This window comes from Ananas comosus, unplaced genomic scaffold, assembly GCF_001540865.1.
Source record: "Ananas comosus cultivar F153 unplaced genomic scaffold, ASM154086v1, whole genome shotgun sequence".
Lineage (NCBI taxonomy): Eukaryota > Viridiplantae > Streptophyta > Magnoliopsida > Poales > Bromeliaceae > Ananas > Ananas comosus.
In genome coordinates, this window is record NW_017890548.1 from 9,907 (window position 1) to 31,107 (window position 21,201).

At 41.9% G+C, this 21,201-nt stretch overlaps 1 protein-coding gene and 1 pseudogene across 1 annotated transcript; one reads left to right on the top strand and one right to left on the bottom strand.

Annotated features, from left to right (window-relative positions):
- Positions 1–7,103: 7,103 nt before the first annotated feature.
- On the bottom strand, positions 7,104–7,889 carry LOC109703840 (annotated as a pseudogene).
- Positions 7,890–17,296: 9,407 nt separating this feature from the next.
- LOC109703841 lies at positions 17,297–18,025 on the top strand. The gene has a single exon (XM_020224563.1). It carries the CDS (start codon positions 17,297–17,299, stop codon positions 18,023–18,025), a length of 729 nt encoding a protein of 242 aa, XP_020080152.1.
- The last annotated feature ends 3,176 nt before the right edge of the window (positions 18,026–21,201 follow it).

Genomic DNA, 21,201 nt, shown 5'->3' on the forward strand with positions numbered 1-21,201 from the left:
CATGCAACAATATATAGAACACATGCTCAAAGAATGACACATTAGGCATAGAGAGAATTTCAATGAGTTTGGAAAGCACCACCCACCTCGTAGGTCTATTTAGGTGCTCCGACGATTTTCTTGAGATTTTTAGATGCTTCGTTCTTTACCTGCGGCATAACGAAGCCAAATTAGGCTTATTTGGCCATAACTTTATATCGGCTTTTCGTAACGTTAATCCGAGCTCACCAACGCGTCGGAAATACCCCCAATTAGGTTTTTAGAGGGTCAATTGCACTTAGAAACCCTCATGAGCAAAAGCCCCAATTTGGGTGCCATAGCTCCAATGTACATCAAAACCTAGGGTTTGATCTCTTTGAGAAGCAAAAGTAGCTTCACTATACTCTAAGTAGTCCACTAGAACCATTCTTATGCTTTCCAAAACCCTAGATTAGATTTCACCATTAGAGGTTGGTTGAAGCTCACCTTGAGCTCAACCATAGTTTTGACCTCTAAAGAAGCAAAAAGAAAGCTTCAAGGACTCTAAATACTCCATTAAAATTATTTCTAAGTTTATTCAAAGCCCATTTTAAGGTTTTACTACAATAAGGTTCAAAGCTTACCTTATAAGCTTTCTTTTCTTGCACAAGAGAGGAAGAAGATGAAGCCTCTTTGCTCCTTGATCTTCTCCTTCACTTTCTTCTCCTTCTTTTCCTTCCTTTCTTTCTTTCTTCTTCTTCTCCTTTGCCTTCTAGAGAGAGAGGGAGAGAAGAGAGTGTTTGAGAGGGTGAGAATGAGAGAAAAGGTTCTCTCAGCCCCCAACATAACCCATGGGTTGCAAAAATGCTAATAAACCCCTCAACTTTCATCTATTTCAACTGCCTGGACTGGGCAGATTTCGGGCTCGGGGACCGGTCTTCCCGACTAGGGACCGGTCTCCGAGAGTTCTCCCAGCGCAGCCAGAGCTGTTGCGCGCAATGCGACCGGTCTCTCTCTGGTGGGACCGGTCTCTCGGGGACCGGTCTCTCAGGCAGGGACCGGTTCCCGAGAGCTAATCCTCAGGACTTAGCTGATTTTTCGGCTGTCTCACCTCATACGCGTTCGGGGACCGGTCTCTCCCACAAGGGACCGGTCCCCGAGAGCTGAAAATCTGCAGTTTTGCAGAATTTGATTCTTTAGCTCTCGAAAACCTTCCACAACGCACTTTTAGTCATTTTAACACCTTCGGACTTTCCGAAGTGTTCCGTCCTCGCACTTTGGTCAATTTGACTAAAGTTCGATATTTTTATTTTTCGAATTTTCGGTATATTACAGAACATCTCCCTCTAATCCATCTCAAAACATCTCACTTAGACTTGGAGCATCCAAATGTATCATAATCTGCAAAATATAGATAATTTAGAAAACCTCGATAAAAAATAGAAAAAATGATTGTTAAAAGCTGGGTTAGGATAGAATTAGAATGTGCGAAAGAGGTCACTTATCTTTTTTGGAATTATTATTAAAATTATTTTTTTTGGTATGTTGCTGAAAATGAAAGTCGAATACATCAATCGACAATAAATTAAATAGCCCCTAACTTTTTTTTCTCTACTTTTTTATTGACTTTCGAGTCATGTAAACTAATAACAAGGAGATGACTATGATATTGTTGCGTAAGTATTCAGTTTTATTAAGCATGGTAATTAAATATTTGAATGGGGCAAAGATTCCTTTGTAAGTTCGTGCTTTCATCACCACTAATAAATAAGCATTAAACAAAGAAGCCAAGTAAACGGAAATGACGTAGGAAAGCAAGGGACAGTGTCACGCCCCGAGACCGCTACCAATTTGGTCCGGCTCGGGCGCGTCGAACAGACACCGAACGGACAGCACTTCCCCTGTCCGCCGAAGGCTTAACAACGAGATCAAGTACAATCAAGCGCCCAGAAAAAGCTTAATATACATACATGATCAACCGGGAGCACCATAAGTGCTAACAAATAAGAGCAAGATACAAGTATATCATACAAGTAAATAAAAAGAGATATGTCTATCTATTACATTCATTCAACCATTCTTTTACATCAAGTTTACATTTGTAACTTGCAAAATGAATATATACACTGATCCTCCAAAATACATAGGCGACTCCCAAGGTATAAATACATCTCATCTCGGGGTACTCTAATGCATAGGAAGCTGCTATCTGAGCTAGGGCGCTATGCCCTTACCACGGTCCTCTGCCGGTGCTCTCTCGCTAGGCTCTGCAACAAAGTGGGGTGAGAACTATATAAATATAGTTCCCAGTGGATTCGGCCGCCGACTTCGCCGATCTTCCCACTAGGTCTAAGCAGGCATAAGCAGATAGATAGATAGATATCCGAAACTGTAAATGATGCATATTAAAAGAATTGCAATGTTCTACTATGCCTTGAGAAACAAGAGTAAACAATATAGCCATGTAATTACTAACATGCTACTATAGCTCTATCAAGTGTGAATGCAACTCTACTATGCTCAATATGCACAATATGCCCAATTTGCATAACTCTCCTGAGTTTGTTACCCAATCATCTGGCTGGCCCACAGGCGCGCCCTCAACTCGCAACTCAAATCCGTGTATGAAGGGGACTCGAACCACCCGAGGGATTGTCTACGGGACCCCATATAGGCTATCCCTTGGGACGCCACTTAGGCTATCCCAATCGTTTCACGTGCCAAGACTCCGGAGCTCGCACTACTTGTACGGAGCGACCATCACAAGCGCTGAACAGACGTGTGAGTATAATCCAAATCCATTCCTCGTCAAATGAGGAGATCCAGTCACTAGGACTACCATGCCACTAGTGTTCTCTAACACTAAATTCTAATGCCACTCGTCAAGTTGTTTACTTGGTATCTATGCCACTCATCAAGTTATTTACTTGGTATACATGCCACTTGCCGTAATGCAATGACTCGACTAATCTAGTCATATATCATATACTCATCCATGCAAGATCAAGTTATTATTTAACTTATCTCTATAGGGTTCTATGTCACAAGGCTCATTCTCATGCACCCTAAGTTCATATGCCAAGCCTACAATGCCGCAATACAAGGGAGCATGCAAGAATAGTAAAAGTAACATCTAAACACCCTATCATGCATGATGCCACATAAGGAGTATGGCCAATGCAAAATACTTGACATAGGAAGAAGCCCAGTTGCTTCGGGATGGACACCCCCCACCTTTTCTCGAAGTAGAGGTTCTAGAAATGCTTCCCGGCGAACGTTACGACGAGGTCTCGGCCTCCTTGGTCCAAAATGAAGTTCTATCGGCCTTATTTTGCCGATAACTTTTCATCGGCTGGACGAATGCTCAATCCGTCTTTGCCCCCACGTTTAGACACCTATCAATTAGGTTTAGAAGCTATCAAATGAGATCAATCCTCAATATTTTCAAAAACCCATTTTGGGTGCCCTAGGGTTCCTATCATGCCATTTGCACTATGGACCCTAGCTTCTAGCTCTAATCCACCATTAATGGTGCTAGAGGTCCATTTGACCTCATCCTAATAGCTCAAATCCCAAAAACCCTAAGTTCATGAGCTAGGGTTTAGTAGCTTACCTCTTAGCTCCACCAAAGGAGAGAGGAGAGAGGAGAGGGAGAGGGAGATGCTCCAAGCCTCCTTGAGCTTGCTCTCCTCCTTCTTCTTCTTCTCCTTCCTTTTTTCTTCTCTTTCTTCTCTTTTTCTTCTTCCCCTTCTCTTTTCTTGCTAGAGAGAGAGCAATGTGAGAGAGATAGAGAGAGAGAGTGAGGGTGGAAATGAGAGAGGGAGAGAGTAATCTCCCATGTATACCCCTCTAACTAAGGCCATTTTGCATAAAAGCCCCTCAACTTAATCTCTCTCAAACAGCTCTGCCAGGGCTGTTCACGCGCGGAGGGACCGGTCTCCCGGACCTGGGACCGGTCCCCGAGAGCTTCCCATATGTGCACGCGTTCGAGAACCGGTCCCTACCCAAGAGATCGATCCCCGGGAGACCGGTCTTTTCCTGAGAGACCGGTCCCCGAGAGCTGTATTTTCGGGACTTAGCCAATTTTTTGGCTATTCTCGCTGGTGTCGGGTTCGGGGACCTGTCCCTCCTTGCCAGGGACCGGTTGCCTCAAGCAACCCCGCAACCACCAGCTGATGGAACCGGTCCCTCCCTGCCAGGGACCGATCCCCGAGAAAACCTGCTAAGTGCAGTTTTTGCACTATTTGCTCTCGTGGACTCGTTTCTAATATACTTTTAGTGATTTTGACATCTTTGGCTTTTCCAAAGCACACCAACACGACCCTTGGTCGATTCTGAATGAAGTCTAACTCTCGTATTTCGAGAATTCACTTCCTTACAGACAGCATTTCACACAATCTCCAACACGATTGAAGCATCTATTTCCTAAGTACAGATGCTTTGTACAAAACTATCTAAATGAGGGATCAAAAGGATGCAATATGTGAGATAAGGATTTTTACTGTAGATTAAAACAAAAGGCAAGAGAGATGAATAACATTGCAAGAACATAGGAGGAACAGCAATTAGAATGTGTTGGGTAAACAAAAGTGAAGTGGGAAGGTAAAGGTCACCAAATATTCAAATATGCTAGCACATTAAACAATGAGAGAACATGCTTTTCAAAGTGAAAATGCTTAAAAAAGACCACTATAAAATCACAATCAGTATGATATCAAAGGTGTATTTTATGAATATTAATAAGTGAGCTATAAACTGAATTTTTGACTAACAAATATTTGGAGCATATACAGCATTAGTAATTAAAATTTTAAACTTTGGGTTGTCTAGTTGTTGCTGGTATTTAATACTGAATGAATGATGACTGACAAATCTGTGTGCATTGGGTCCCTGCTTATTCTTGACTTCCAATTTTTGAATAGATTCATGACTTCCAATCAGTTCCTAATTAGGTGTTACAACTGGTTGATTGAGGTCTGCTTGGTGTATCATCCAGTAGATGCACATGGATAAGGAAATTTTCTGTTACTTGGTTACAAATCGAACTTGGAGTACTTTCATTTAAACTGATTCAGGGAAAGCATCATTCCAAATGAACTTAAGAAAATGTGCATCTGCATGAACATAATGATTATACAGAAAGAAAGATAGAAGTGAACAGGAAAATGACAATGTATTACATCTATTTGATGTCAATGTATTTACAAAGGACTACTGTATTCATCTAGCAGATTTCAATTCAATCAGCAATTAGATCCTAAAGCTGGCTCGATTTAGTATATTTTGGCGGAGGCATCAGTACTCTTATACACAGAATAATATCACCAACTACATTCTTGCAAATCAGCATTCTAGAACGAAAAAGAGGATAGTAAAACAAAAGAGTTTTGAAGCCCCGAACTCGCAAGTACTAGTAATGGGTGAAGCGTTAAATAGGGTATACTCAAAAGGGCGATACTTCTAGAACAATTTTTCTTTGATGACTGATATAGTGGAGCTGCAAAAACTCAAATATGGCACTCATTTCACGGTTCACTACAGATTACAGTAGTGGAAACGATAACAAAAATGTGACCAGCATTGAGACCACAAAATGCATAAACTAACTAACCGCAATTCCACCGGACCCTCGAACAGAAGAATGACTCGTCCCGGTTAATACAAGCTGGGTGGTATACCTTCGGGCAGCCCCTACAACACTTTCAAAACATTAATAAGAAACTTAATCGAAGGTATAGTAGAGAGAAGGTATGGTGGAGAGAGAGAGAGAGAGAGAGAGAGAGAGAGAGAGGAAACCCTAATTGCATATCAGAGGACTCATGGAGGTACTTTGACAGTAACAGACTAGTCAAGAATCCAGCATTTTCAAAAAAAGATTATGCAAGATCAAATATTGTTTGGTACTTATAAAGTACATGGAACAACGGGTTCACCACTACAACTATCTACATAATGAATGACTTACACAGATCCTAAAACAAATTTTCCCAAGGCTATGAAAGGTTTGATGATTATTGGCAGCAGTGCAGATTAATATTAGATAAAAAGATTATGCAAACCAGCAACAATTGACCAGAAAAATGTTAGCCTTTCTATCCAGATGCACAACAGGGAAGGATGCATGTGATTAAGTATTAACAAGGATCATTAAAATGAGAATTCCTTTGTGTGCATATTTAATAGTAAATCATTAAACTAATTGCACTAATAATAGTTCCTATGTGCTTTTACAGGTACTATAGATTCTTGTGACATATTAATAGGACTTCCATATTATTTCTCATGAATAATATGGAAACTGATGGCCGTGTTTAGATTGAACGCTAGCGATAATGCGCAAGCTGCTAGTTGAAATTGAAATCTGGCCTCTTTCATGTTGAATTATCAATCTTAGAGCTGTTGCCGGTGATTTTCAAAATCGAAATAATGAAAAGACATGAATATCTGAGGTTGCTATGAATAGATATATCTGCTTAGCTCACATGCTAAGCATGCTCTTTTACCTCATGCAAGTAGACCTAAGTTTCTAGCAGGCACCACAGATTGACCCATCTCATACAACAATTTTCAAACGAGGGTCAAGTACTCGCATATTAAGCATTTACTATAAATCCTTTTCAGATGAAGAATAAATGATCAACTTGTTAAGCACACATAATATGCAGTCAACAGCTCAGTTTAGGCTGAATAACACATTTGCAATGAGTTTTCTTCCTTAAATTAAGCGAATATCTGAAAGCACACAAAATAATTGCAAGGATAGCTAACTACAAAGGTTCTTAATTTACACATGCGAATAACAAAGGAAGCTATACGATAGTGTACCTTTCCCTAATAATAACCTTGCAACAGGTAATTTGCCAAACCAAAATCAGCAGTTGAAATGTACACAAATCTTTTTACACCTGCAGATGAGAATAGCATTAATAACTAAAGTTCGTTTTCAACTGAATAAGCACTAATCTTCATAATGGTTGATTAATGGAGTTCTATCAATGAACTGCATCATAATGGTTGATTAATGGGGTTTTTTTTTTGTTCTTTTAATAAAATGTACACAAAGTTTTCAAATTATGAGGCCATTAAATTATGGGGGTTTTTTTTTGTTCTTTTTGAGATTTTTCCACAATTTGCAACAACTAGCACTAACCTCTCGGCATCCATGATCCCCTAAATATGTTTCTCCTGAGATGACTCCCGAATCCGGTATACACTCCGATCACCGTAAGAAGTTTCTTCTCCGATGTAGTAGACCCATTCCTCCACAAGTATCCCTGACTCTTTGCAAGAGTCAAGTCCATCTCCGCCTCGACTATCTTCCTCCCAATCTCTCTATAGCAGAACCATAAAAATTACAATTTTCCACAAAAATAACTTGAAAAGAAGGAAATGAAACCCTAAACAGTTCACGTGATCTATACTTGCGTCCAAGGCTATTCAACTTATCCTCCATCGTAAGCACCTTCGGAAGCTGCAATTAACTATGAGAATTACAAAACTACAGAATGAAAATCAAAACGATCAGAGATCGAGAGAAAGAGAGATCCATCCACACATTGCCCTAGTTCATCTGGAGAAGAGTGGACAGGACAATCCGATTTTGCGAATCCTGCCACAACCTGATCAAAAAAGATAATCACCAAAAAAGAAAAAATTCGGATCGATTGGGAGAAATAGAGATCCAATGGTGAGCGGATGGAGGGGGGGTGGTGGGGGAGATCGCACCGGCCGGCGACGTAGAGCCATGCGAGGCACGACAAGAAGCCCATGATGAGGGGTGCTTTGGAGGAAGAGGAGGAGGACGACGACGACGACGAAGAAGAGGATGATGACGATAAGGGTTTGGAGTGGTGCGGCGTCCACCGGCGCTCGTGCTTCTTGGCGCTCGCGAGCGTCTCACGATGGATTGGGAGGTGGCCGCCGCTCTCCATAGCGGCGGCGGCGGAGGGAGGGAGTGATTTGAGATCGGAGAGGAGGGAGACGAGGATGGTGTGGGGTTTGAGGGGAGAGAGAGAGAGAGAGGGCGCGAATGGGAATGAGATCGGATCGGAAACTGGTTTATTTAGTATTACACAATTTTTTTTTCTTTTTTTATTATTCCTTCCACTAATTTATTTTCGTTAAATCAGTGACAAAGTTAAAACTAAAAGATACTAAAGTAAATATTTAATAAACTTAGGTAGGGTATTTTAAGTTTTTTGTATGTAATTTAACGAAATGTTAACTGAGAAGCTAACGAAAAATAAAAAATAAAACCACATGGTACTAAATTGATACACTTGAAACCATAGGGTACTAAAGTAAGAAAATGTGTGGTATTTAAAGTTTGCCCTTTTTTTTAATCAACACTTAACCTTGATAATTAGGTGCACCATTAGTTTCTAAACCTTATCTATATTTTTTCCTTCCATCTCTAACCTTTTTCTCACGCACATTTGTCATATTAAACACAATTTTACTATTTCAGAGTCATCCTTCAAAAATATAATTATTTTGATCTCGCACGCGATATTTAAAAATTCAGCATTTCACATTAAGTTCGGTGTGACGTAATATTATTTCAAAAATTTTTAAAAATGGATACTAAGATTGATGAAAAATTACAATTGACTATATAGAAAGATTACTAAAATCTTGAATGGTAAAAAATTAAATAAATATATATTATTTATATAAAAGTTTATTTTTTTATTTTAGTTATTAAAAAGTTTTATAAGTTTAGTAGCCCAAAAACCACCCTAGCAAAACATGTTTTCCCACGCAAACGTTACGGAGCAACGCAAAACCGCTTTTTATTACGATGCACCCATTCTGAACGGACGGTCGAGATCAACCCTCTGATGAATCGAACGGCTCCGAAGGCCCAGAGCGCATGGGTAACCATTTCCTACATGTTATTTTATTAAATTTAAAAAAACAGATATAAATTTAAGTTGACATCTTAGTTTCAACTAATTTGTGACAATTATTTGTGACACCATATACGATTATAGAGGGAGAGTAAGCAAATATATTAATTTGTGGCAATTGTTTTCGTCACCATATATGATTATATAATACGTGGTGACAAAATAGGCATTTAGTGACGAAGATAATATTCACATTTTAAATTTATTAATTGGTGGTGATTTTTTTTATCGCCACCATAGATAAATATATAGTGGCAAAATATTAGTTATTTAGTGGCGATAATAATATTGACACTTTAAGTTAATTAATCGGTGGCAATTTTTTTATCGCCACCATAGATAAATATATAGTGGCCAAAAAATAGTTATTTGGTGACGATAATAATATTGCCACTTTAATCTAATTAATTGGTGGTAATTTTTTTTATCGCCACAGTAGGTAACTATATAGTGACGACAAAATAGTTATTTAGTGGCAAAAGTAGTATCGCCACTTTAAATTAATCAATCGATGACAATTAGTTTTATCGCCACCATAGATAACTATATAGTGGCGACATATTTTATCGCTGTAAGAAAATCATGTGTACGCAGCGGAAGAAAATAACACAATTAAAATTAATTTTCTTGAAAACCAAAGATCACCTCGTGTTTCGTTTTAGATCATTAATAATAGATCTAATTGATCTAATCAAATAGGATCTATATTATTTTATTTTACCTCGCGCGGGTCGAGATCACCGCGAAGTCGACAATCGTTGGTAAAATTTGTTCGTCCTCGGTTAGCCGCGCACGCGCCCGGCCTCTACTCGCGTCCACACGAAATCACACCCTTGATCGAATTAGACGACCGCTTCAATCCATGATCCGATCACGAATTAACTCTTGCGTCGACTTGAGGAAGATGAATCAATCTTCTAGATGTGCTAGCAACTTTTGAAGATCGAAACCGATGGATTTATTGTGGAGGACTTAAAGGATTGACGGCTAGGGTTTTCTTTTTCTTTTTGGTAAATTTTCTCGTTCATTTTAATATGTCATATGACATATATTTATAATGAGAAAACCCTAACGTAATCCTAATCGAAATCCTATTCCGATTAGATTATCCATTAACCCACAAGTTGGTTATGATATTAACCGAATTCCGAATCCTAATTCTAATTCGATTCGTGTGTAACATTTACACATAAGTCCTCATATTATTTACTAATGATTAGTAAATACACCATGCAACTTTTACACATAAATACCTCTAATTTACAACAATTGCAAATTAGTCCTTTTACTAATAAATTAGTAAACTTTAGTATTTAACTATATTATAATTGTAATTAATCCATCCGATAAACTTGTTTTATCATATCTTAAATATCGATCATGCGCGATTTCTTATGTGTGTGACCTAATAGGTTCAATTCTATCTGGTAGTGAGATATGATGAGATCTCCATCTACATCATCGAAAATCTTTTCGATGGCTCAAGCTCTTTTGATTCCACCCTAATAGAATAATTAATAATTATTTCTATTTGTTCCCACAATCCACCAGTGACGCCTAGCAGCATGTAGTGGCAATCCAGTCAGAAGTGAATATCGGACTGAACCTCTAGGTGCAGTTACCGTACAATACAATCCTTCTATCGCATAGTTCCAACTGAGTGGAGGTCATGGAATATTCGTCAAACCCCATCATCCGTCATATGACAAATTTGATCAGACAGAAGCTCTTATGGTTACTCTTGGAAACATCTTTCTATACACCATATTACCCCGGCCGAGGATTTCTGAGCTTTGCCTTACAAATAGCATAGAACTAATTATCTCTCTACCGAGAGCAATAGATCCCCTATAAACACACACCCATTCCTAATATGAACCGACTGCAGCCAACATATATTACTAAGACCCATGGCTAGGATCAGAGTTTGTTGCATAGTCAAACTACAGTAGCCTCATATTGAATGACCGTGGTGTCGCAGGTCTAAGGATCAGTTGTACCACTGCAACATCGAACCAGTTACTGACGAATGAGTAGACATCCATGTAACTGTTCGTAGTTGGTCACGCTCAGTACCCTTGTTCTCCAACAACCACCTGCATGTTCGCTCCAGTGTCCCCACACTGATGACTCGAGATTCGTCATCCTAAAAGGGAAGCGGCACACACATCAATCTTACCGGATCAATCATCGCCCCCATATTGATCCTCCGATTGAGAGCATTTATGAATTAATCACCAATAATATGTATCTCAAATTCTCAACTCTTGAGAATACATATTATTATCTTATTAATTCAAAAGACGATTCATGAACACATTTAACATGAATGGAATAAAAGGCCCAATTATATAAATAATAAAGATTAAGTATAAATATATGTCCTATAGAAAATAAAATGCGTCAGCCTGATAGGCTTCTAGGGCATACAACTAACAATCTCCCACTTGCACTAAAGCCAATTAGCCATGTACCTAATGCCCATCTTCTCAAGATGAGTCTCAAGTTTCTGCTGAGTCAAAGCCGCCACGTTATCCTGGAGGCAACCTTCTGCACTTCAATATGTTTATCCTTGATGTACTCTCTGATCTTGTGATGCCGCCGCTCAATGTGCTTGGATTTCTGATGAGACCTTGGCTCCTTAGCTAATGCTACGGCGCCATTATTATCACAGTATAGTGGCAGGGGATCCTTACTGGAAGGAACCACCCCAAGCTCAGTGACAAATTTCTTGATCGAAACAGCTTCCTTGGCAGCTTCAGATGCAGCGATGTACTCCGCTTCCATCTGCAATCGTCTCTTGCTTGGAACTTTTCCAAACTATTGACCCACCATTGCAAATAAACAGATACCCAGACGTAGACTTTCTATCGTCTATATCAGACATAAAGTCCGAATCCGCATAGCCATTAATTCTGAGTTCTCCTCCTCCAAAAACCAAGGACATATCCTTTGTTCTTCTCAAGTACTTAAGGATATTCTTTACCGTTGCCCAATGTTCCTGTCCTGGGTTCGACTGATATGTTTACCTTCGGAGATTAGGTGAGTTAGATCGAAGTTTTCGGGATCTAAGTTTTACGGGTTAAATTCGGGATTTTGGAGTAAGATCCCAAAGTAGTGTTTCTTCGGTTATTTTTAGATTAAATCTCCTTCTCCTACTCGATGATTGGAAATTCTTCGAAGTTTATTCCTAGTTTTAGGAGGTTCTCACCTCTAGAGGGAGTGGGGTTCGAGGTTCTAGTTCGAGGTTACCACCTTTTCGAAGGTTGTTCGTTTTCTTCGTTTTTCCTCCCAAATTAGGTGGTTTTAGGTTCGATTTTTCCCTACTTTAGGTTTCTCTATCACTCCTTCCCACGGGATGGAAGAGGAGGGACACTAGACTCGAGTTCTCCACGGGATTCCCCGCACCCACGATTTATCTAATCTGTGTTTGCGCTTTTTGGGGGACGTCAAGCCTGACGTGCTTTTGACGGAGGAACATGGCCATGTGCCCGAGAACATGGCCATGTTCCGGGTGCTTTTACGTTTGGGCTCCGAGCCCAACGCACCAGATGCCGAGACATGGCCATGTTCGGGCTACCGACATGGCCATGTTGGTAGTTGGAACATGGCCATGTTCTGGTCAGAACAAGTTCTGTTCAGAACAAGGCCATGTTCGAGACGACGTCCGATGGGCTCTCGACTGGTTTTTAAGGTTAAACCTTAAAACCACGGTTCAGAGTTTGGTTGTAGGAGCCCCACGCACGGTCCCCAGCCTTGTGATAGTTGCTGGGAGGTTTTTGACACCTTTCCGAGGTGTGTGTCTAGTTTGTGAGCTTAGAACGCTAAACGTTCTAGGTCACGTAATGTTGACTACTAATAAGTGCCATACCCATGCACATGAATTAATTTGTGTTCAGACTTCGGGAACTTTTCAAATTTCTCAAATCTGTTCTTCATCTTTTCGTTTACCCTTTTGGTTAATTCCGAGAAGCTAGTCTAGCTCCTCCCCTTATAGAATCATGCCTAAAGGATTGGATAGAGTTCCTATTACCATAACAGAGAGTTACCTGAGGAGGACCTTGTGGTCTTAACTTACCCCACAGACTTGCCTCTTTAGCTTGAAATAATCTATACCAAGCTAGGTACTACTCGAAATGTCTAAATCGATATAGCAAAACCCCAATGCGTGAAGAATGTCGATAAATATAAGATTTATCTCACGGAAGGTTTAGACAAGGCTGGTGTGGTATACTCTACAGCGTACCATCTTCGGTTCAAAATGAGTATAATTTTGAACCCCTACAGGTCGAATATAATTCTTTAATTTCTGCCTGTTCAACCTTTCGTCTAGTCAGTTCCCATCTAAGTAACCCATAGGGTTTCTTAGTGAAGCTATGATAAAAATAGAAGATCTTCCGGTATTACACTAACACTCAGCAGTACGGAAGAAGGAACTTTCACTTAAATAAAAGTGACCCCCGTTACCCTCTTTTTATCTTGATCTCCTCTTTCAGAGAAATCTTAGTTTATAAGGTTCTCGGGAGGGACTATTGAGACACTGTGAACTTCAATGTGGCGGTGGAGCGTTCAGATCATCCCAGAGGGCAGGAGGACTATCTATGTACCCTAATAAATATCTCCTCTACCTCCTTTACAAGGATTACCCTCTATTCCTGGTATCTCTACTAGGATTCTGAATATCGCTCCGCTACAGTCTGTAGCTGAGGCTGTTTACCAACCTTCGATACTTCAGGCTTTACCTGAGTTACATGAGGTTAGTTCATACCTGAAACCAACTAGGTGGCCTCCCATAACATGGATAACCTACATTTACCTAGAAATTCTCTTTCTAATCAAGACTACCTTTCCATCTCTGGATATTTCGATCCGATCATCGTTTTCCGATATCAGTTGCGCTTCCGTAACTGATAGTCCTATGGAAAAGTGGACATCGATACGGATTCAGATAGTCTTGAGACGAACGATAACGACGTGTGATACTGATACTCTAGACCGTTTACCTACACTTTTGACGGAAGGATTTACCTATAGAACTTCTTCTATAGATATATCTCGTCGGAAACCCAAAGTGAAGGTTTCTACTCTCAGTATTCCACATGTTCGAAGTTGCTAGGTAAATACCTAATTTCGTTCGAAGAGCCTCAACCTTGTGAGCAAAGTTACTACGTTAACTTAGCAAGTTAAAGTAGTTTTTACTCCTTCTCGGCACACATATATTTTTCTAATCACCCTCACGACAATGAAAGGAACATGACATGCACCTACTGTATGAGGACTAACCCTTACTGTAAGGATACGATTATAGCCAGTTCAATACCAATAGATTTCTCAAAAGATACTTTCTGGAACCTCTTCGTAGAATATAGGATCCCTATTTCCAGATATCCCTATCTGGATTCTTCAACGAACCAAATAGCGTTCGATACATGTATCTACTTCACAACTTTTCCAAGTCGTACCTCTAAGGTTTTTTCCATACCATGGAGATTCTGTACCTTAAGTGGAGAGATTCTGATACAGAGGATTCTGTTACAGAGGATTCTGTAGACTTCTCTCTTCAGTGTACTCGTTCTAGGAAATACGAAGTCGTTATCCCTCGAATTACATACGCTACGATACATGGACTGGACTATATCGTGTCCGACACTCACAGTGCTCGGCNCAATCATCGTCCCCATGATGATCCTCTGATTGAGAGCATTTATGAATTAATCACCAATAATATGTATCTCAAATTCTCAACTCTTGAGAATACATATTATCATCTTATTAATTCAAAGGACGATTCATGGACACATTTAACATGAATGGAATAAAAGGCCCAATTATATAAAGATTAAGTACAAAAATATGTCCCATAGAAAATAAAATGCGTCAGCCTGATAGGCTTCTAGGGCATACAACTAACAATCGCCACCTTATTTTTGCCACTATTGCTATCTTTTCTTTAGTGTACCCGGCAACAAATCCTGCGCAACCCGAGCCTCTACCAAGCGGTTTTTACTACGGCGTACCAGTATCCGCCCGATGTCGTACCGGTACCCGGCACCTCTCAACCCAAACCCGAGAGCAGCTTCTATCGGTTATGCAACGTGGTTCCGGTATCTCACCCAGGTACCGGTACTCAGTACCCCAAAACCTGAATTTCCGAATTTCGGTGCTAAGTACTCTTTCTAGCGTTCTCACAACACGAGTAATGGGTCAATACTCGACTTACAGAAACACTAGGAATAGCTCAAAACATTATTCTAACACTAGAAACTCGCAATTTGCTAAAATTCACTGTGCTACAGAAAGGGCTGGCGAGGACGGCGCCAAAGGTCGAGTCTCAGCCGAGGGAGGTGGTTCCAAGGTGTGTGGGTGACTCCCTGAGATCGACGACCAAGTAGGTGGAGAGAATAGTTAAGAGGGAAGTATGACCGGCTTTTCCGGCGGCCGGGGATGCTCGCCGGCGACTGAGGTGCGCGCGCGGCTAGGGCAGGGAAGTACTGGTGACGGCTAGGGCCTAACTGAGGAGCTGGGACAACTAGGGCTAGGGTTTCGTGCATGAAACCCTAGTTGCACCTTATGTACATATTGTGTATTTTGCAAGAAAGTCCTCCAAAGCTAATTATTTTCAGCCAAGTCCCTGACAGCACGTATGTTTCGTGCAGACACACCTCGGCATTCGAAATTGCGCAAAACAGTACATAAAATATAAGGTTTTTCACAATTTTTTCATTTTGCCAATTTTGACCCCTTAGCAAACTTTATGCGATTCCCGGAGATCCGTCCGTCGAATTTTCGATCGGATCGTGCTAGCGCGTTCAACACGACTGGGGTATCGAATCTACAATTTTGTTTCATCCGATTTGGTCACCGATTTACAACGAAACTAACCCTCTCCACGTTCCACCAATAACTACACACACACACACACACACACACACACACACACACACACACACACACACACACACACACACATAACATTTGAAATTTAAAAATTCAAATTCGAATTTCCATTATTATTCGAATCTCAGTTATTACGCCGCCGCCGCCCACGGTCGGTCGTGCCGCCCTCCCTCGGCCTACGGCGACCGATAGCCGTTGCCCCGGCGTTCCCCGAGCCGCCGCTCGGCCGCCGTTGTTCCTTGAAGCTGAGCCAAGCCGCACGGGCTCGTCCCGCTCCTCTGCGCCACAAGCCGCCTCCTGCCGTCGGCCAATGCGTGCCCGGGCCCCCTCCGGCCGGCCGCAACCTGCCCCTGCCGGCATGCCTGCCGTTTATCCGCCGCCGGCCAACCGTGACCCACCTTGCTCCGGTAAGCTTAATTCAGCTTTTGTGCACTGTTTCGAGTTCGTATCACTATTCCGGCAATCCGAGGACACCCCGATGCTCCCGAAAGTGAGCACGACGATCCCTGATCCGTGCTGATCATCGTGCTCATCTCTTTTGGGGTCAGCGAAGCCCCGGTTTGTGTGCTAAACGCTGTTTAGGCACTGTGCGCGCTGTTCGCTCAATTTCGTATAGCTCCCGCGCTTTTCACAGTGGTCGGCCATGCTCCGAAGCATGACCACGGCCTCCGGCATGCCGAGACCTATCAACGAGTGTCTCGGCCAGGCTCGAAAGTTCTCGATTTGCGTTGTCGGGCTGTAAAAACCACGAAAATCACATAAAATGATCTGATTTTATGTAGTCGCAGGGGCTTAATTATAAATTTATGTTTTGTGGTTGTTGTAGGCAGTGTGTGCGGGCTGCGGGTGACCTTTGGACTGGTTGTCCAAGGCCCCCAACGTTTTCGAAAATCAGATATTGATTTTCGATGCGTTTTTCAGCGAAATCCGCCCACGAAATGCGATTTCAATTCGAAATTCTTCTGACGGTTCCTTATGGTAAATTATGTAGTCGCTGTGCCTTGTTGGCTTGGCTGGTCACTCACGTCATTTCGAGGGTTCAGAAATGACGGTTGAGCTACGGTAGGTTCCGGTGTCGAATTTGACACTTTCGGGAACCCGTATCGGAACGATTATCCGACGATAATCGTTTCAATGTGGTTGGGAATGTGGGGAGCACTTTTAAATAGGATGATTGTTGTATTGTGCATTGCATCATCCAGCGCCTAAGGAGTGCTTAGAGGCATGCATCATTTTAAGGATTGTTAGCTATATGGAAATGCATATCATGCTTTGGTTGTTGATTGGTAAATGTAGGTTGTGGTTGAGATCCTGTTGTATCCGTTGGTACGCCGTGCAAATACAAAGGAGACTCTGCCCGAGTGGACAGAGGAACTTTGTATTTGTGGCGGGTCTGTACGTCACGTGGGCCAGGTTGAAAAAAAAAAAAAAATGGCACGCTTTCCGCACCTCTGTTTTCAAAAGGCTTTTAAAATCGGCCCCGGGGCGTGACAGATTCCCCCGATGAACATGCCTGGGTTAAGTGCAATTCCATGGTCGTTTCGTGGATTTTTAATTCTTTAGCTTCAGATTTACATGATAGCATTGCTTATATTGATTCAGCTAGAGAAATATGGACTGATTTGGAGGAGAGATTTTCACAAGGAAACGCCCCTCGTATCCATGAACTGAAACGTGAACTTGCAATTACACAGCAAGGCACTATGTCAGTTGCGACATACTATACCAAGGTAAAAGGATTTTGGGATGAGCTAAACACTTATTCAAATGTTCCTCACAGTACTTGTGGTGCAGCCAAGGAGTTCATTGCTGAACGTGAGAAAGAGAAAGTTCATCAATTCCTAATGGGATTATCTGAAAAATTCAACATTGTTCGATCTCAAATTCTAAGCACTGATCCGCTACCTAGCCTTGCTAAGGTTTATGCACTTGTGACTCGCGAAGAGAGACAACAATCTCTAGCTGCAAGTCGAGCACCAACTATTGAAGCTGCTGCTTTCAACGCTAGAAACACCAAATCGATGACCTTTGGAACGAATAAAGATCGAGTGCCAAATAGAAATAAGTTCTTCTGTGAGCATTGTAAGAAAACTAACCATACAAGAGACAGATGTTATGAGTTAATTGGTTATCCTGAAGGATGGACAAACAAGGGAAGGTCGACAAAGGGACGTCAAAGCTCATCAAATTTAGCAAATAATGCCACCATAAGTCAATCTGAGTCATCCTTTTCACTTGTCAATGGCCTTACGAAAGAATAATATGATCAACTCCTTTCTCTGCTCAATTCTGAAAAACAAACACCATTAGCCAATTTTGTAGGTAAGACTACTCAATCTTCTGATAAAATTTCTGAATGGGTTCTAGATAGCGGAGCCTCTGATCATATGACCTTCAATCACTCTATCTTATTTGATTCACAAAACCATAGTTCTTTACCACCTATTAAGCTCCCAGATGGATCTAACCTTCCTGTTCAGGGTCATGGTCGAGCCTTACTTTCCTCAAATTTTGCCATAAATAATGTTTTATATGTTCCATCTTTCACTTGTAATCTTCTTTCAATTAGCAAATTAACTAAAGATCTACAATGTGTTGCCATATTTTTTCCCACCTTCTGTGCCTTACAGGACCTTGCCACGAGGAGACTGATTGGAACGGGTGAGCTCCGGGATGGTATTTATTACTTCAAGCAACTTCAAATTCCTTTTGCTGCAGCGAGTGTCAAAAATGAGAACCCTAATATTTGGCACCAACGTTTGGGACATTTATCTTTTGATCGTTTATCTCTTATTCCTGCACTTTCTAGTTTGCCTTTTAAGACCCTTAATAATTGTTGCGATGTATGTCATCGTGCCAAATAGACTAGAAATCCTTTTCCTTTAAGCTCAAATAAATCTCAATTTTCTTTTGACCTAGTTCATTGTGATATCTGGGGACCATATAAAACTGCTTCTTTTTCTGGTGCAAGTTATTTTCTCACTATTGTGGATGATTGCTCACGTTCAACTTGGGTTTTTCTTATGCAACACAAGTCAGATGCATATCAATCTTTTATCACCTTTTATGCCATGATCAAAACACAGTTTAATTACTCTATAAAACAAGTTCGAAGCGATAATGGTCATGAGTTCACGTCTAACTCTATGAAATCCTTTTTCCACCAAAATGGCATCTTGCACCAATTATCATGTGTCAATACTCCACAACAAAATGGAATTGTGGAACGCAAGCCCAGGAGCTTTATGCGAGGGTTATATGCTTTCAGATCCGGGTGCTTATATACGAGGGTCATATACCTTTCCGACCTAAGAGCTTATGCTGGGGTCATGTACAGGTTAGAGCAGTTGTGGCACAAGCTTGAGGTCTACGAACCGATATGGCAGATTTATGATTGGGTACTTTTGGACTTGTCATCTAGTTGATGCATGCATACAGTAGCAGTAGTGGTTTATGTATATATCTCGTTTCTTGTTCATCATTGCTACTATATTACCTTTACCTATACTTTTTTTATCCTCCTTGACTAGTGAGTACCCATCGCCCTCGTCGGCTTGCGGTACCCACTGTCTAGTGATCGATAGAGCTACTGACCCGTCATTTTGGTTAATTCCTTAACTTGACCTCTTAAATAATTAACTTAGTACTTATGGTTCAGTTGGTTCCACGTAAATTGGATAACTATGAATTTGTGGATATAATAATGGATTTATGGTTTTTCCTATGCGATGGAATATGGTTTTCTTGTGAGGACTGAGATTTTGGCAGTATAACTTAACTCTCTATTGACGATGTTTTTGTATGTATTTTACTTACAAAAGCACTAGTCAAGTTTCGAGAGAAAACGAGTCAGAACAGAGATTTTACGTGATTTTTACTTTACACTTAAAGGAATAGTAACCCGGGTTTTCGGAGAGGTCGATGAGTAGAGTTGGCTTCTGGCGCGTATCGAACTCCATTCATAGCGATCCAATAGGTCGTTTTCAATGTTTGGCTATCCTGGAACCAATGGCGCTGACGGATTTCAGGTTTGACGCACAAATTTCTAGAAAACTGGAAATACATGTATTTTATTATGTATTTGTGCGTGGTTTTTCATTTCGGAGAGAGAATGGGTTTCGTCGCGAATCCATGACCAAACCAGGCAAAACAAAATCGTTGATCGGTTGTCTCTGTCGTACTGATCGCACTGGTGTGATCCGTTCGCAAATTTGACGGACGAATTTCCTGATATCGCGTGTTGATCGAGGAGGGGTCATTAGTGGCAAAACGGTAATTTTGCGAAATGCTTGACATTTTATGTACCGTTTTGCGTAAAATCGAATGTGGCGGTGTGATCGTGCGTTTTCCTCGCGCTGTGAGGGACTCAGATTAAAATACTGCGTTTTGGAGGGCTTTTAAGCAAGCTCTATGTATATAAAGTCCATCTAGGGTTTGCAGGGTGCAACCCTAACTAGCCCTCAGATAACCACCCCAGCCGCCTCTGTACCTGCTCCTGCCCTCGCCGTGCGCACCCCGACCACCGCCGCGTGCTTCCGGCCGCCGGAAGAGTTACCATGTCTTCCCTCTCCACCAAATCTTTCCCATCCCTGCCCTTGGACCACCTAGGAAGAGATCCACACCCCTGGGCTCCCTCACTTGGTCGTGCCCCGATCTCCGGCAACTTCCCTGCCGTCCCCGCGCATCGCCGTCGCTGCCTGGGCGCCCGCCGGCCGAGCTGCACAGCTTGGGCCGAGCCCAGGCCGGCATTCATCCCGCGCGCTGGCGCTACCTGGAATCGGCCGAGCCTCCCCCCGGGAACATGGCCATGTCGTTACGTTAAAAGCGACTTTTACGTAACAAAACCCAAAATGTTTGAGAATCTTTGAAAGATTAGTTAATGTTAAACTTTTATACTAAGATTCTAGATATTTATTCATACTTAGTGGTATTTGTTCTAAATTTTGAATGGATGCGTAGCACTAAGTTCAAAACGTACAAAACGCAGGAAAGGCTAAGAAGCTTCAGAACCTAAGAAGCTAGAAGTTATGAGGCGAGGCTTGAAGAAGTTCTGAGGCTGAGCTGGGTGCTTTGAACGGTTGTGTATCCTGGATTGTCGGCCTCCGGATCCTCTCGCCGTGCTGGCCAGATCCCGATGCCATCGAACGTCCCGTGCTCGACTCGATTCGAACCGGGCTCGATGGGCGCCTACCGGCAACTACCGGGTCCGCCGCGGCCGCCGCGCGTGCCCACCGCCCCCGGCCGCTCCTGCCGCAGCCTCTAGTCCAGAGCCGACTCCCTCTCCCGCCGTACCGACTAGGAACCGTTGCCGCCACGCTCCTCCGCTACGTCCGGTTCGGAGCCGGGCTCGGTCTAACCCCGCCGTCGTCCGCAGGCTTCGCCGCTGCCGCTACACGTTGCGGCCGCCCCCAGCGTCCGTTTCAACGGTCTCCTGTTG

Bases quoted from the DNA above. Each gene is read 5' to 3' on its own strand.
- LOC109703841 (XM_020224563.1), top strand. From the start codon at position 17,297: ATGGTCGTTTCGTGGATTTTTAATTCTTTAGCTTCAGATTTACATGAT.